Source organism: Morone saxatilis, unplaced genomic scaffold (assembly GCF_004916995.1).
Source record: "Morone saxatilis isolate NCDOM2014 unplaced genomic scaffold, NCSU_SB_2.0 Contig7, whole genome shotgun sequence".
In the NCBI taxonomy this organism is placed as follows: Eukaryota; Metazoa; Chordata; class Actinopteri; family Moronidae; genus Morone; species Morone saxatilis.
Genome location: NW_023340246.1, coordinates 2,922,797 through 2,923,489, shown reverse-complemented (window position 1 = coordinate 2,923,489; position 693 = coordinate 2,922,797). Strand labels below are relative to the sequence as shown.

At 44.2% G+C, this 693-nt stretch overlaps 1 protein-coding gene across 1 annotated transcript in view; it reads left to right on the top strand.

The window, feature by feature from the left end:
• Nucleotides 1-168: 168 nt before the first annotated feature.
• The window catches only part of ppil4 (peptidylprolyl isomerase (cyclophilin)-like 4), a gene marked incomplete at its 5' end in the record, with an annotated part of 9,348 nt that continues 8,823 nt past the window's right edge, over nucleotides 169-693 (top strand). The window contains 2 exon segments of the mRNA XM_035678493.1: nucleotides 169-311; nucleotides 435-531. Coding sequence (XP_035534386.1) covers nucleotides 169-311; nucleotides 435-531 — 240 coding nt within the window.

Sequence of the window (693 nt, the reverse complement as noted above, 5' to 3'; positions counted from 1 at the left end):
CTCTACCCACTGGGCTAACCGGGTGCACCCAGTTTTGCTATTTTTGACGTGCTGGTTGTAGCAAGTGGTGTGCAGTGCTTTTGCTTTGTTAGCATAAACCATATCTAATGTACGGATCAGATGTTCCCAGCAGGATATGTTACATGATGTGCTCAATAATGTCCTCAGTTCCTCATTACCACGGGTGAGAACCTGGACTACCTGGATGGCGTCCATACTGTATTTGGGGAAGTGACAGAAGGCATGGACGTCTTGGCCAAAATCAATGAGACCTTTGTGGACAAGGACTTTGTCCCATTTCAGGATATCAGGTGAACTAAGACACATTGCCTATGTTGTGTATGTAGTACTACCCTGTGTCAAAGGCATTTGTTATTTCTCAGAAACACCTCAAAGATTTACAGCCATGAGATGAGAGTGTAATTTTGCTGCAGGATAAATCACACAGTTATCCTGGATGACCCCTTTGATGACCCTCCTGACTTGCCAGTACCTGATCGATCACCTGAGCCCACCAAAGAGCAGCTGGATGTGAGTGCAGTGCCACTCTTTGTCCATAATCAGTGATACATGCTCAACAAATCTTATCTAGACAAATAAACACGACATAATGTATACACTGTCTGTAAGAACCATTGCCAATACATACACATAATGGACAGAGCTTCCAGTGAAGCCAACACTGAAGTGTCT